A 12,840-nucleotide genomic window follows, 5' to 3' on the forward strand; every position below is an offset into this window, starting at 1 on the left:
TATGCTCCAACCATAAAACAACTAAGAGTGCTGATGAAGAGGGGACAGAGATAGAGCAATCTACCTGAAAGCATGAGGAAGTATATGTAGGAGGGCGGTCTAAGAGAAAATTTTTTCTATGGATGATACATCTATGGAAAGTCGAATATTTGTCAAGTCCTATGCAACTTACTGCAATTCAAATATGATTTGCAAGGAAAGATTTTCCTTGACTTACACTTATGATGAGGTTATATCCTAATAAACCCATTCTAAGTTGAAAATACCATTAAGCCAATAATGCATTTAATAAACACAACCTACTGAACATCATAGCTTAGCCTAGCCTACCTTAAATATGCTCCCAACAATTACATTAGCCTACAGCTGGGCAAAATCATGTCACACAAAGCCTATTTTATAATAAAGTATTGAATATTTCATGTACTTTATTGAATACTGTACTGAAAGTAAAAAACAGATTGGTTGTAGGCGTACAGAATGATTGTCAGTGTATGGGTTGTCCACCCTTGTGGTCCGGCTGACTGGTAGGAGCAGCATCCTGCTGCTGCCCAGCATTGCAACAGAGTAACCTATGCATATCACTAGCCTGGGAAAGATAAAAATTCACAATTGAAGTATGGTTTCCACTGAATGCATATCACTTTCACATCATCGTAAAGTTGAAAAACTTTAAGTCCAAACATTGTAAGTTGGGGACAGTCTGTACTGTATTATTTAACACCTTCCAATGGGTTAAAGTACTGCTAACGATAGGGTTTTTTTTTAGTATGAACAACTACCATTTATGAGCACATATTATGCACCAGTCCCTAAACTAAGAGCTTACTATGCAGTGGCTTATTCAATTCTCACTCCATACCTATGAGGTAAGTGCCATTATGCCAACATTAGAGGTGGGGAAAATAAAGTCTATTAAGGACCTTTTATTTTATTTTATTTTAAAGATTTTATTTATTCATTTGAGAGAGAGAGAGAGCATAAGCAGGGGGAGAGGCAGAGAGAGCCACCCAGGAGCCCTATTAGGGTCCTTTTAATTGAAAAGAAAAAAAAACAAAACCTGTCAAAAAAATTGAACCTAACAAAGATTTCTGTGAAAAGCTTTGTTGTATGGTTCACTTAAATACATTTAAAACTTTAGTTACAAAATGGAAACTGTAGGGTTATTCACTCATGGAAAGAATATCCAATGACTGGACTCCTTTAAGTGGTCAGTCCACTTCTCAAGGACTTCTACACATAATTTTCCAGATAAACACAAAGTAAGGCATGTCTATGATAAAACTGTTCATTTGCCATTTTTTTTGATTACTTAGGAAATGAACCTACTCATGTGTTTCCAAAATTGGCCTGATAAAGAGTACCCCGGAATCTTGTTAGAACTATAGAATTCCCACTCCCCTCTGCTTGGCAATTCTGAATCAGTAGCCCTTAGGTAAGGCCTAGGAATTTTTATATTTAATATATTTTCCACATGTTTCTTATGATCAGGCAAGTTTGGGAAACATTTGTCTGCCAAATAAAGCTCAGGTTTCTTAGCATCTAAAGTCCTCCACAGTCTGGCCTTAAGGTACATTTCAAATATCTCCTATAGGGTCACCTGGGTGGCTCAATTGGCTAAGTGTCTGCTTTCAGCTCAGGTCCTGAACTCAGGGTCCTGGATCAAGCCTCAGTTGGCTAAGCGTCTGCTTTCAGCTCATGTCCTGATCTCAGGGTCCTGGATCAAGCCCTGTGTCAGGCTCCCTGCTCAGTGGGGAGTCTGCTTCTCCTTCTCCCTTTGCCCCTCCCTGCCCCCTGCTTGTGCTCTCTCTCTCTCAAATAAATAAAATAATAAAAACAGACAAAAAAACACAAACATCTCCTATAACATTAACCTATGTTTAAAATTATCTATTCATTATTCCCCAAATAGATACTTTCCTCCTTTGGAGCTTGGCTCAAGCTCTTCCCTCTGCTAGAATGTCCTTCTCTCATATATTTGTTCATCAAAATTGTACTCATCTTTCAAGGCTCAGCTCAAATTTTAACTTCACTATAAAGGCTTTCCTGACTCCATGGTCAGGATTATGTTCTCTCTCCTATGAACTCCCAGAGCTCTTTAAACCTCTATTGCAGTGATTCTCAAGGCGTGATCCCTGGGCCAGCAATATCAGCATTACTTGGGCACTTGTTAGAAACGCACATTCTCAGGCCCCACCCCAGACCTACCAAGTTAGAAACCCTGGATATGGTGCCCAGCAATCTGTTTTCAAACAAGCCCACTAGATGACTGCAATGTATCCTGAAGCTTGAGAACCACTTCTCTAGTGTATTCTATATTTTATTATTGCATTATTATATGTCCTAGTTTCTCTACCAGAATGTAACATAGGCTCCATGACAGGAAAAACTGTTTTTATCATTTGCCTCCTTCGCAGTACCAAGCACAGTGCTTTTTGCTTAGCAGATCATAATAAGTCTTGCTGAATTAAATTGCTATTTCTTTAGTATCAAAGTTTATGTATGCAAGATGAGCAGATTGTAGTGTACCAATTTTTCATTTTAATGGTGTTTAATAACCTTTAAAGGTTGTAGCATGATTGATTCAGATGCAGAAACATGCCAATTGTAAAGATGACTAAAATAAAGGAACTGGTTGCCCTTATTTTTCAACACATAATAAAGCTTCTTAGTTTTAAGCTTTTTCTCCATGCTTAATATGTATGATGCTTCATAAATGTTTACCAATGACAACAATGACAATCTTATCTAGAAGTTTCTCTTCTTTACTTCTCTTGTCTCTAAAGCTTTTATGCTTAAAGAAAAATTCCTAAAATTTCTTAAGTGGGCTTCAACTACACATGTATCTATAAATAAATTAAATAATAAACACTGCTTAGACTGCTTATATACTACTTATCAATAAATATAAATAAATTTGAGAACAAATTCATGGGAAAATAACATGAAATAGTGTTTGCCATAGTAAAAGTCAATGTAACAAGGTTTTAGAATTCACCACACTGGAAAACAAGCCAAAGGAGAACAATAATCTATATTGATTAATGTTTCATTTATTATTATTTGAAGTTATAAAACAACAGGTTCTGACAGCCACTGGATTCTTAAAAATCTTTAGTAAAACAAAACAATATTGGTGAATAATCCATATAATAAATCGATTCACTGACCTAGCGTTATTTGCTTTCATAGAATACCTTTCTTCTTAATACAAAAATGGTATTTTTATTGGTTCCTGTCAAAATCCAATAGAGATGCATTTAATAACCAAATAATTTCTAAATGCAACTTAATTTTCAGCTTATTGAAACAAACCCACTGTAAAAGTGCTTTTCATGAAGTTACAATAGGAAAATAAATCAATCCAAAAAATTGGTGCAAATAAGTCAACAAAATTGATCAAATCCAAGAGAAAAAAAATTTGAACAATTATGAACTATTTTTTTTTAAAGAAAATGCATGCTTTGTAATTGGCTGCATATATACCTTGCCTTATTAATATGAGATGAATTTTTTTGGTTTGCTTTAGAAAATACCATCAAATATTCCCAGAAAAGATTTCATTTCATCAGCTTCATCATCAGGATGATACCTACTGGGGAAAAAAGCAAATATAGAAATATATATAGATTGCTGAGAGGCTAATGTATCAAATGAACTTCAATATGCTATAACCTAGTAAGAAGTCTGGGGGGGAGGAAATCAGACTTCATAAACTGTGAGAAGTAGGGATCCAGTCTCTTGGGTATTTCCTTAAAGTTTTTAAAAAGTAATGTCATTTAATCAGTGTGTGAACAAGTCTATAAACTTTGACTCTTCAAACGGGAGAGAAAAACTGCTACAGTTATCCCTAGAAGTGACCAGCTGAGGCGGAACTGAGTAGACTTAATCTGACTTTTCACTGAACCTGTAGAATTGTAAAAGAACTGGTTGGCTAAAATACAACTGAACGGGCGCCTGGGTGGCTCAGTTGGTTAAGCGACTGCCTTCGGCTCAGGTCATGATCCTGGAGTCCCTGGATCGAGTCCCGCATCGGGCTCCCTGCTTGGCAGGGAGTCTGCTTCTCCCTCTGACCCTTCCCCCTCTCATGTGCTCTCTCTCTCTCATTCTCTCTGTCCCAAATAAATAAATAAAATCTTAAAAAAAATAAAAAAAAAAATAAAAAATAAATAAAATAAAATACAACTGACCGTCTGAAAAATTAGCCAATCTCATTTGTATTTAAGTCATTTTACACTTTATATTATCAATATGTTGTATTCAAATCAGTGAAACAAAGTTTACCAATACAGTATGTTTTAATTAAAAATACTAAACATATGTTCTCAAAAATTGAGATACTTAATATTATGAATTCTCTTAAGGAGTTTAGGTCACCAGGGGTCTAAATATTCAATGTTTTTAAGTAAATAAAATGCTTAGATTCTGATCTTTAAAATAAACCAAGGAAAGGGATGCCTGGGTGGCTCACTCTTTTTTTTTTTTTTAAAGATTTATTTATTTATTTGAGAGAGTGAGAATGAGAGAGAGTACATGAGAGGGGGGAGGGTCAGAGGGAGAAGCAGGCTCCTCGCTGAGCGGGGAGCCCGATGCGGGACTCGATCCCGGGACTCCAGAATCATGACCTGAGCCGAAGGCAGTTGCTTAACCAACTGAGCCACCCAGGCGCCCCTGGGTGGCTCACTCTTGATTTCGACTCAGGTCATGATCTTAGGGTCATGAGATGGAGCCCCGCATTGGGCTCCAAGCTGCGCAGAAAGCATGCTTGAGATTCTCTCTCTTCCTCTACCTCTGCCCCTCCCCTCTACTCTCTCTCATTCTCTATCCCTATAAAAAATAAAATAAAATGAAACAAAACAAAATAAACCAAGGAAAAAAGAATGCTGAATTTCTTCATAGAAAGTTCTTATTGTTATAGTCTTGAAATGTTTTTAAAGAATTCTTACCTGAAATCAATTTCCTCTTTACATTCACTGTTTCTAATAAAGAAATCCACTTTCTTAACAAAATGTGAAGAATTTGGTATTTTTTCAGAGTGAGTAAAGCACAACTTTTCAATTTCTGGTGACAGACTTTGTTGTTTTCTTTCTTGTAAATGGACCTATATTTTGAGGTTAACAGAAAAAAAAAGGCAATCATTGAAAGTTTAACTATTCAGACAGAATTTAAAAGAAAAACATTGAAGTGCTTCTTACAATATTTGCATTTCCAGCTTGTTGAGGTAATTTTTTCAAGGAAGATGCATCAAACTTGAACACAGGAGAATTTGATAAGTAAATATCTGGCTTCTCAGGTGATGAAACAAAACTAAAAATCAAAATTAATTATTTGTAAAATATGGCAAATAAGAGAAACAAACCATTCTAATTTAGATCAATAGTGATTCTTTGGGGAATATGATTAAAGTCTATCATATTTATTACCAAAAAAATTATGCTGTTTCTTAGACTCATGGAAAATTTAGTGTAGCTCCTTTCCTTTAGACAAAACACCAATTCTTATATTCCAGATTAGATAAGCAATAATTTTCTTTAAAATTGGGTCTTATGCTTAATTTTCTATTACCTAGCAGTCTGTAAATCTTTTCTAAATACCACTTTACTTAACTTTTAATCTCCTTTCCCTATTCTGGTCTCACTGTATATAGATACCTTGATTTATCTTCCTATGTAAAACTACACTTCAATCTTCTGTATTAAATTCATTCATTAAAAAACATTTATTATTCACTACCATATGCCAGATATTGTACTAGGAGCTAGGTATAAAGAGGTAAACAAATCCCCAGGGAGTTAGCATCTAGTAGAGGAGCAGACAATGAGTAAACAATAAATATACATAATTATAGATCCTGAAGTGATATGAAGGAAATTAACTGAGTAATATTACAGGAAATAGTGTGGAGACACAAACCCACTTTAAAAAGGTGGTCATGAATGCATGTCTCTCTGTGGAGGTGACAATTTAAGTTGACACTTACAGGCTAAAATATGACAGCCATGTAGGGAGTAAAAAGCAGTGGGTACAGGTAGTAGAGAAGTACATGTATTGATAGGCTTGGATCTTTTTGTCTTTGATTAAAGGCAAGGAATTAAAATAGTAAGAAGGGATGTAAAATGAAAAGCATGACTCCGTTCCACTCCCAGTCCTCAGGTCCTACAGGCCTTCTTTCCAGTACCAACTTCTGGCACAATTTTTTCTTTAGGGACTTCTTGATAAGGATTCCTTTTTAAATCCACTTATTTTCTGTTCATTACTTTTAAACTCTCCCTAAATTATTTATAGTTTCTAAAGGTATGGCTCACAAAACTGTCTATGTGCTTTGTTATTTTCCTACTTGTATCTTCCTACTTCCTACCTAATTTTTTTGCTTTACACCCACAGCTTTGTTCTACTTTGATGCTTCTCATCTGTTTATTCTGTATGACTCAGCGTTAGAACCAATGAATAGAAATAGCAAGAAGACAAATTTTAGGCCAATATTCTTAAAAGCTATTGAATGGTCTGAGAGATCCAAACATGGAACAAGCACGTTGGAGTGAATGAGCTCCTGGTCACTAGAGCTGCTTTGGTAGAGATGGCATGAATACCTGCCAGTGATGTAGGATGGTGATTCAAATATCTGGTGGTGGGAAGACTAAACGATGCTTAAATTAAGCACCTTTCAGCTCTGGAATCCTCTGAAATCTATGATTCTGTCATGCTGATAATCAGCAAAATGACTAAACAATAAAAAAATTACCAAAAGACACCACAAATTTCTTATATTTTAAACTAGGAGAAATAAATAATACTTAAGTAAATTAGACCCTGAACAAAAAGTTGTCAGTATTTCTTCTGGGGAAAGTTTTGGCTGTGGCTATAATTCCTCTCCATGACTTCTAATCAAGTCCAATATCCAGATGCACTTTGCATTTCTGCAAAAATACTTCAAGTTGAACATTTAAAAAAAAATTTTTTTTTACATTTTTTAATAGGTTCCACTCCCAGCGCGGGGCTTGAACTCACAACCCTGAGATCAAGAGTTGCATGCTCTACCGACTGAGCCAAACAGGCGCCTGAAGTTGAACGTTTTTTAAATTACTATTTTCTTTTCCAAATGTCTATGTGTCCTATATTCTCAGATAACATCTTCATCTACCCACTTGCCATGTATTTTTCTCTCTTCCTCACCTACTGTATCCTATCAGTTGCTAAATCTAGTATGTGCTATGAAATGTTTCAAAAATCCAACTCTACTTCTCAGTTTCCAACACCTCTGCTCTAGTTTAGGCCTCACCATAGCCTGCCTCTCGTACTGGCCACCATGCCTCTCATTGTCCCACCTTCTGCAACTCATTCTATATATCATATCATATCAGTATATATCATCTACAAATCACTAGAATAATTTTTGTCTTATCAAATTGTTTATCCTGTGCTTAAGTATCCTGGAAAGCTTCCTACTGCTTACATGGACATTAAAAACTAGGCTACAGCTGGAGGGGGGCTATAGATTATATCACATTTTATTTTATTTTATTTATTTATCTTTGCGAGTGCTCGCTTCGGCAGCACATATACTAAAATATTTATTTTTTTGAGAGAGCGAGAGAGTGAGAGCGCACCAGTGGGGGGAGGGGCAGAGGGAGAAGCAGACTCCCTGGTGAGCAAGGAGCCCTATGTGGGATTCGATCCCAGGACTCTGGGATCATGACCTGAGCTGAAGGCAGACGCTTAACCGACTGAGCCACCCAGATGCCCAATTTTATCACATTTTAAAAATTTAGGTCTTAAAATTTAAAAGTCAGGAGATGTCACATCAAATTCTAGATTCCTAGCTTTTTTTTGAAAATCAGAATATTTGACAACGCTAGACACTTATTTCCTACACAGCAACAACTGGTTAGAGCTGAGTAGTGGTTGATTCTTTTATTTATTTTTATTTTACTTTTTATTATTGAAGTATAATTGACATACAATGTTATATTAACTTCAGGTGTACAACTTACTGATTCAACAATTTTATACATTACTCAATGCTCACCACAATAAGTGTAGTTAGTCACCATCTGTCACCATACAATGTCATTACAATATTATTGACTATATTCCCCGTGCTGTAATTTTCAACCCTATAACATTTATTTTCTAAGTGGAAGTTTGTACATCTTAATTCCCTTTATATATTTTGCCACCCACCACTCCTCTGGTAACCATCAGTTTGTTCTCTGTATTTAAGAGTCTGTTTTTGTGTTTGTTTGTTCATTTGTTTTGTTGTTTTTAGATTTCACATCTAAGTGAAATCACATGTCTGACTTATTTCACTTAGCATAATACCCTCTAGATCCACCTATGTTGTTGCAAATGGCAAGATTTCATTCTTTTTTATGGCTGACTAGTATTATAGATATACAAATATCTCACATCTTCTTTAGTCATTCATCTATTGCTACCCACAACTTGGATTGCTTCCATATCTTGGCTATTGTAAATAATGCTGCAAAAACACAGGGGTGCATACATCTTTTCAAATTAGTGTTTTTGTTTTCTTTGGATAAATACCCAGTAGTGGAATTACTGGATTGTTCCACTTCTAATTTTCTGATGAAACTCCATACTGTTTTCCACAGTGGTTGCACCAATTTACATTCCCACCCACAGTGTATGAGTGTTCCCTTCTCTCTACAGTCTCACTAACACTTACTATTTCTTGTCTTTTTGAAATCAGCCATTCTGACTTGCACGAAGTAATATCTCATGGTTTCGATTTGCATTTCCCTGATAATTAGTGATGTTGAGCATCTTTTCATGTGTCCGTTGGCCATCTCTATGTCTTCTTTGGAAAAATGTTTATTTAGGCCCTCTGTCCATTTTTTAATCAAATTGGTTTTATGGTGTATGTTGTATAAATTCTTTATATATTTTGGATATTAACCCCTTATTGGATATATTATTTGCAAATAGCTTCTCCCACTCAGTAGGTTGTCTTTTTGTTTTGTTCACGGTGTCCTTTGCTGTGCAAAAGCTTTTTATTTTGGTCTGGTCCCAAATAGTTTATTTTTGTTTTTGTTTCCCTTGCCTCAGGAGACATATCCATAAACATGCTGCTAAAATCGATGTCAAAGAGATTACTCCCTATATGTTCTTTTAGGAGTTTTATGGTTTCAAGTCTTATACTTAGGTCTTTAACCCATTTTATTTTTGTGTATGATGTAAAAAAGTGGTCCAGTGTCTATTTTTGTGCCAGTACCATACTATTTTGATTACTATAGCTTTGTAGTATATCTTGAAATTTGGAACTGTGATTATCTCCACAGTTGTGCCTTTTATATGGGACACTCTTCAGTTGGCTTTGGCTCACCAAATCCTGAAGGCAGTTTGAGTTTGTAACCCTTACCTACTGGATATGGTAAAGTTGTCTAAATACAACATTCGAGGCTCTTTAGAATCAGACCTCAGCACTCAGCCTTAATGCTGTGGCCATATTGATGCTTTACTGACCCTTGAGCATGAGATGCCTTTTCAAGCCTTATACGTTTACACATGCTTCTTCTACCTGGAATGCCTTATCTTCCTTTTTCTACCTGTCAATCTCCTATTCAGTTTTCAAGTTTTTTGAAAAGTAAAAATTCCTGGGCTCCAGCCCCAGAGACCATGATTTGGTAAGTCTAGTGTAGGGCCCAGGAATGTGCATTTTTAATACATTTTAATACTTTTGAAGTAGGTGGTCTGTTAATAGCACTTTAAGAAACACAGCTCTAAAAATAAGAAGGTTCAGGTTGGCTAATACCTTATAGCTTCTTTGACATCTAATAATTTAATCCCCATCTCCAATTATGTGTCAGGAGGATATATAGTTGTAAAGTGTTCCAAACCAAAATTCTAAAACTTGCCTTTTTGCCATTTCTCCTTGGAATTTGCTCTTTGACTCTTGGAGGAATATCTTACTTCCCCTGGTACTTGAACACAAAGTGTTTCCAAATCCTATGTAAAGAGATAACATTTTGAAATTAAATGCCAGGAAACAGATTAGGTTACCTCAAAGAATCAGTACAAACTGCCTCTTAAATTGCTATACCCAATGACTTTTAACTTTGAGGTAGGGACTAGTAGCTGTCCATTGACATAGGAAATTGTGCCTACTGACTCCACATCATAGATTTCCTGGCCTACTTTGTGAAGGTGGTCAAATCCTATTCCTTCTGGAAGGAATAATAGCTCTTTAGGTATTTCTTAGAATCCTGAAACAATAATATTTCAACTTCTAATTGCTTCCTTTAAAAAGATTTTTTAAAAGAGCATTGGGGTGGGATATATTAAGAGGTAACTATAATTCTGAGGTACTGATTTCCTCCTGTCAGCCATCATGGGACAGAGTATCTCCAATTTGCTGTCTTCTCATATACTTAGCAGGATTTTAGTTTTCTGTTTTAATGACATAGAGTAAATCTGCCAGTAATTCAGAAACTAAGTCCCACTATTTTGGGGTTGTAAATGACTTAAATACAATATCTAGTATAGAAACTAATCCTTTCCTATTGTTTATTTATGCCTGAAAAAAAATCAATATGTCTATGAGAAATAAAAGGTATCTTTCATTTTCCTGATAGCAGATGAATACTTTTTTAAAAATGGGAGTAATTTTAGAGACGCCTGGGGGCTCAGTTGTTTGGGCATCCAACTCTTGATTTTGGCTCAGCTCATGATCTCAGGGTCACGGGATCAAGCCCTGTGTGGGGCTCGGTGCTCACTGCAGAGTCTGCTTGTCCCTCTCCCTCTGCTCCTCCCTCACTCATGCATGTGCATGCACTCTCTTTCTCTCTCTCTCAAATAAATAAAATCTTTTTAAAAAAATGGAATAATTTTGTCCTTCACAAACATAAGCAAATTATGTGTGATCACAGAATTGAAAGCTGGATAGTCTGTTTTATGAGGGAAAATTCAATAAACATTTTTTATTTAAATAGTTTTTACTTTTTTTTTTTTTTTAAGATTTTATTTATCCATTCATGAGAGACAGAGAGAGAGATGCAGAGGCAGAGGGAGAAGCAGGCTCCCCGTGGAGCAGGGAGCCCGATGTGGGACTCGATCCCAGGACCGTGGGATCATGACCTGAGCCGAAGGCAGACGCTTAACCGACTGAGCCACCCAGGCGTCCCTAGAGTTTTTAAAAAGATAGGGGAGGAATAGAAGAGAAAAAGGTCATATACTGTATCATTATAATGGAATAACCTTGACCTCTGTCCTTAGGAGGAAATGTGATTTATGGAAGGGTCACATTTTCAGTTTTGCTAAAAAATCACAATCTTAACAAACCAAAGCTAATTAAGCAAACACATAAAAAAGGCAAAGAAAATTAGTCCCAGAAACTGAACTGAAAAATATTCAAAGAATTCCTCATGAAATTATTTCATGCTAATAGACAATTTTACCTGATCTTTTTGTCTTCTCAGTACTGGCTGAAAAACTGGTCACTTCTAATAAGTTCTCATCATCAAAATCATCCCAAATTTCATCTCCCAATTCAAAGTTCACATTCAAAACTTCTGAGAATGAAGCATTATTTTTATCCACATCTGTCAAATTCTGGTTTCCAGATGCATTAAGATGTCTGTTGAATAGCACTGTTTGAGGGGCTTTCTCATCTGAAGTTGTAGGATAGTTCCATCTAGAGAAATCTGTCATGTGTATGTATAAAAGAGGAAGGTACTTTTTAAATCATTAACATCATTTTCCATTGATATATCAAATACATCTTTCAACTACTAAACTGAAGTTTGAATAGTAGTTTTCAAAGTATTGGGTCAAGCATTGTTGAATATTGTTTTCAACCAATTCTATTTACTGTATTACATATATTGATAGTTGCATTAAATCTAATTTTCAGTGGATTCTTTTAGAGATAATTAATTTTCCCTCTTAATTCCTATATGAGAATAACTTTACTCTAAAATGAATTTTATAATTTCTAAAATGGACTTCCTTCTTCCAGCTCTTCTCCCTGCTAAAAAATCCTCAGTGTTATCCATTGTTTATAGCCTGGGCTTAGGACCAGACTACCGGGGTGAAAATTCTACTTCTCTCACTTACTAGTTGTATGATCTTAGACAAGTAATTTAAAGTCTCTGAGCCTTGTTTTCTCCTCTGCAAAATGAGAATAATAATAGTATCTACTTCCTAAGATTGTTAGAGGGAATACATGCCTTTAGTTTTGCAGTTTTCCATAGTAGTGTGCTAATAAATGTTTAATAACTGCTTCTCCAAAAAATGTATGCATATATATACTTGCATTTATTATATGTATTTATTATAGGTAAAGGATATGTAGCACACAATTTACAAATAATAATAAAATATATAGCATGCTTAATTGTAAATTCCATATATTTGATTTTCACCAAATGTTTCCATTGAGTTTTGCCAAACTCTTGTATCTGTAGCCAACCTATGGTTGCAATTAACAAATGAATATAGTTCTCACATGAATGTTGCTTGATATTCTTGTTGACTGTAACAACTAAGATGAAAGTAAAATAACACAGAAAGATACTGGGACTTGACTCATTCATTAGGCAACTCCTTTGCTAAATTAGACAATAGTTTTCAAATACTAGAAGAATATTTCCTCACCTTTTTGTGCTATTCACAATGTAATAGCTATAGGCACAATATACTGTTAAATTTAATCTGCACTATTAACATTTTTTCATCACTTTCATAAGTCTAAGCAATAAATCAAGTCCTAATATGCAGTGTTTGCTGATTTCCATGGTATAAATATTCCCATTATGATTAATTTCAAGCTACCAGTGTGACATCTCTGAACACGAAGTTGAGAAGAAATGCATAGTAGCACAC

General features: G+C 35.3%; 1 protein-coding gene across 1 annotated transcript in view; it reads right to left on the bottom strand.

Moving 5' to 3' along the window:
* Positions 1-3,477: 3,477 nt before the first annotated feature.
* Positions 3,478-12,840, bottom strand: part of HFM1 (helicase for meiosis 1) — a 109,987-nt gene continuing 100,624 nt past the window's right edge. The window contains exons 34-38 of the mRNA XM_021690122.1: positions 11,415-11,528; positions 9,876-9,966; positions 5,196-5,307; positions 4,947-5,101; positions 3,478-3,595 (exon numbers count right to left, since the gene is read on the bottom strand). Coding sequence (XP_021545797.1) covers positions 3,526-3,595; positions 4,947-5,101; positions 5,196-5,307; positions 9,876-9,966; positions 11,415-11,528 — 542 coding nt within the window. The 3' untranslated portion in view covers positions 3,478-3,525. The remainder of the gene's footprint in view (positions 3,596-4,946; positions 5,102-5,195; positions 5,308-9,875; positions 9,967-11,414; positions 11,529-12,840) is intronic.

The sequence above is a fragment of the Neomonachus schauinslandi genome, chromosome 4, assembly GCF_002201575.2.
Source record: "Neomonachus schauinslandi chromosome 4, ASM220157v2, whole genome shotgun sequence".
NCBI classification, from domain to species: domain Eukaryota; kingdom Metazoa; phylum Chordata; class Mammalia; order Carnivora; family Phocidae; genus Neomonachus; species Neomonachus schauinslandi.